This window comes from Carassius auratus, chromosome 4, assembly GCF_003368295.1.
Source record: "Carassius auratus strain Wakin chromosome 4, ASM336829v1, whole genome shotgun sequence".
NCBI classification, from domain to species: domain Eukaryota; kingdom Metazoa; phylum Chordata; class Actinopteri; order Cypriniformes; family Cyprinidae; genus Carassius; species Carassius auratus.
In genome coordinates this window covers 20,144,330-20,147,266 of record NC_039246.1, presented here as the reverse complement: position 1 = coordinate 20,147,266, position 2,937 = coordinate 20,144,330, and the positions used below count along the sequence as shown (strand labels likewise).

The 2,937-nt window shown below is 39.3% G+C and overlaps 1 protein-coding gene across 2 annotated transcripts; it reads right to left on the bottom strand.

The window, feature by feature from the left end:
• Positions 1 to 210: 210 nt before the first annotated feature.
• LOC113062066 (uncharacterized) lies at positions 211 to 2,188 on the bottom strand. 2 transcript variants are annotated; one of them, XM_026231604.1, is made up of 2 exons: positions 1,097 to 2,188; positions 211 to 935 (listed from the first exon to the last, which is right to left on the bottom strand). In XM_026231604.1, exons 1-2 carry the CDS (start codon positions 2,116 to 2,118, stop codon positions 911 to 913), a joined length of 1,047 nt encoding a protein of 348 aa, XP_026087389.1. In that variant the 5' UTR covers positions 2,119 to 2,188; the 3' UTR covers positions 211 to 910. The 2 variants fall into 2 exon arrangements, with proteins under 2 accessions (XP_026087389.1, XP_026087398.1); XM_026231613.1 differs by having other exon boundaries at positions 211 to 880; positions 1,174 to 2,187.
• Between the last annotated feature and the right edge of the window lie 749 nt (positions 2,189 to 2,937).

Below are 2,937 nucleotides of genomic sequence, written 5' to 3'. Positions count from 1 at the left end.
CACATCTTGTTCTATCTGTCCTATCCAAAAAACATTTGCTTTTGGCTCTGCAACCATCATTTGTTTTTCTGTTCCTATTGAATCAATATATATACCTTCTGGAGAACACCAAATTTGTAGTCCTAATTTACATAATGCATCTCTTCCTAACAAATTAATAGGAGTTTGATTTGATACCAGAATGGGCATTGTTATACTTTGATCTTTTGTTTGTAGACACACTGGAGCTGTTATGGGAATCAATTGCATTTTTCCCGAGAATCCTATTGTCTTTGCAAATTTTCCAGACAAGGGGAGATGTGAAGCATATTTCAAATTAATGCATGTTAAATTTGCCCCCGTATCTACCATAAATGGAAATGGTTCTCCCTCTATTTTAATCTGCATAATAGGCTCTTGATCAGCTTTTGTTGATAAAATTGGAAGCTGACTCTCCCCTTTAGGATTCTCTGGGCACCCCTAATAGCCTGGATTGGGACCTCCCCAAGGGTTTACTGGGCCCTGCACTGGGCCCCGAGTAGGCTGTTGCCAGCTCATCTCCCTTCTACCCTGAGGTTGCTGTGGCCATTGTTGAGTTGGACAGTCAGCTTTGATGTGTCCGGGCTGTCCACAGCCCCAGCACAAGGGGGGAGGCCTGTCTCTGCCTCTGCCTCTGCCTCTGCCTCTTTGCTGTATGGGGTTTTTTCTCCATCCCATTTGTCCTGGCTGTTGAGTATAAACATTTATTATGGGCACAGAGTTCAAGTGTTCATTTGGAGGGACTGCTGTAAGTAGGCTTGACTGAGTAGTAGGTTGTGGAGCAATTACTGGAGGCATTAGAGTCATTTGTTCGGCTGTTGCATTTGTCACTGAAGCTTGAATATTTTTCTTATTTTTCTTTGTGAGTTCTTCAAGCTGTAATTGAGTTAGTTTACGTTGTAACTCTTTCTCTTGACTTTTAAGTTTTAGTTCATTTTTTCTTTGCTGTTCCACTGCATGAGACACATGGTCACAAAACTCTTTGTGTGTTTTAGACGTTAAACCGACCACATCCTCCAGCTTGCTTTTTACCGCTGGCGGCATAGCATCAATCACAGCTTGTCTAAACAATGTTGACATTAATGGGTCTCTTTCGGGATCCCCCTCAGTTTCTTGTTTCCACCTTTTCAGCTCTTTTTGGACATAAGTGGTTGGATTTTCTAAATCTCCAATTCCTTCTCCCTTCAGTGATTTAGGATTCAGTCTGATCGGATACTCCGCACGCAATGCCTGCCATACTGCTGGGCGGAATGCATCAAAAACAATCCCATCCATATTGTGAGAGTTCACTGCTCTATTTAGAGTCGTGGTAAGAAGAATTTCATCCATCTTTGTCCCTCCAAGAATTTTAGCAAGCAGAGCTTTAACATCTCCCACTGCCAATAGCTTTCCCATTGTTTCCTCTTCAAACACTTTAATGAATTTCCCTGCACCCTCATGAATATCAGGAAGGCGAGTGACAAGCCCCTCGAGGTCCTGTGAAGCCCAGGGGACATACTGTCCCTGCTCACCCTTGATTAAAATTGGGAGCTGTGCGGCCAGTGGTCTAAGTGTCCCTTTATCTCTGCCCTGTTCCCATTTACCGTTCTCAAATAACTCCTCTGCCTGATTCTCATCCTCACTACCATAGAACAACTTACTCTTTCTTCTTTCCAATTTATTTACCTCTCTGATCTTTTTCCCTGATTCTCTAATTTTCTCTTCCATTTCTTCTTCCAAAGCTTGTGCTTGTGCTACAATATCTCTATCTTTCCTCCGTTTTCTTTCTAATCCTTCCTCAAACCAGGTTTTGTCTTCCTGACATGCTTTCATTTTTTCTAACGCTGTACGTGCTTGTCTATAACAGTCGAGTTGCAGACCTTCTGCATTCTCCTGTCTAGTTTGCTTCTGTGTTTTTACAGCTGGTTCCTCTCTATCTTCCGTCTCTAACTGCCCTTCTAACTCTAGTTCTCCTGTTACCTCCATGGTTCCCTTGAGTAATGGGAATTCTTTTCCTAAAGGCAGATAGGGAGGGGGGTCTGCATATATCTTTTCTTTTCTCATGTTATCTTTCTCTGCCTCCTTTAGGACTTTCCTAGCCTGTTTTATACTCTTCAACATATCTTCACCTTCTTTTTTAAACAGCGCAAGTACTTCTTTCTCTTTTTCCCGTTTTGTTTCTCTTTTTTCTTTTTTCATATTGATGCTTTTAGTTTTATAGTTTTTTATCAGAGTTTCCATTTCCTCACACAATGCCACATCAAATGTCCCTTCCTTTGGCCATTTTGTCATCATATTTTTTGTTCTCTTCTGCCATTTCTTCGAGATTTTGTCTATTTGCTCTTTACACAGTGGATTTTTTAATCCAAGGATTTCCACTGGTGTGGCTGCCATATCTTTATTTATATTATTACCACCAACAATCAACTTTTTAGTTTTATATAATAAACTTGGTTACAATCTCTTCCTTTCCTTTCACTGAATTTTACTATTTTTTACCCCTTTCACCCTACTTTCTATTCTTTATTATGTGTCATACCCTTTTGAATTTAGTTTTTTATTGTCTCATGCGTTTACACTTTTTTAAATTTATATTATTATTTAATTGTCTATTTTATTTATCCTATTTTATTATCACTTTTTAGATAACTATTTCTAACAATAATTCTTTATTTTTATTTTTACTTCTCTTTCCTTTTTTGTCCACCCATGTATTAAATCTTTAATGTGGGAACTTCCTCCCTTGCTCTCACTCCCACTGTACTGGGCTCAGAAAATGTTCTCCCCTTTCACACAGACATCCAAATTTCAAAACTCTATTATAGATCTCGGTTCAAACTTTATTGATACTATTTCCCTAAGCCCATTCACACTTGCTACACTCTTTATTGAGCCAGAGTGCTTATGCTTGCATACTTTTTCCCTTTATCTAAGGGATAA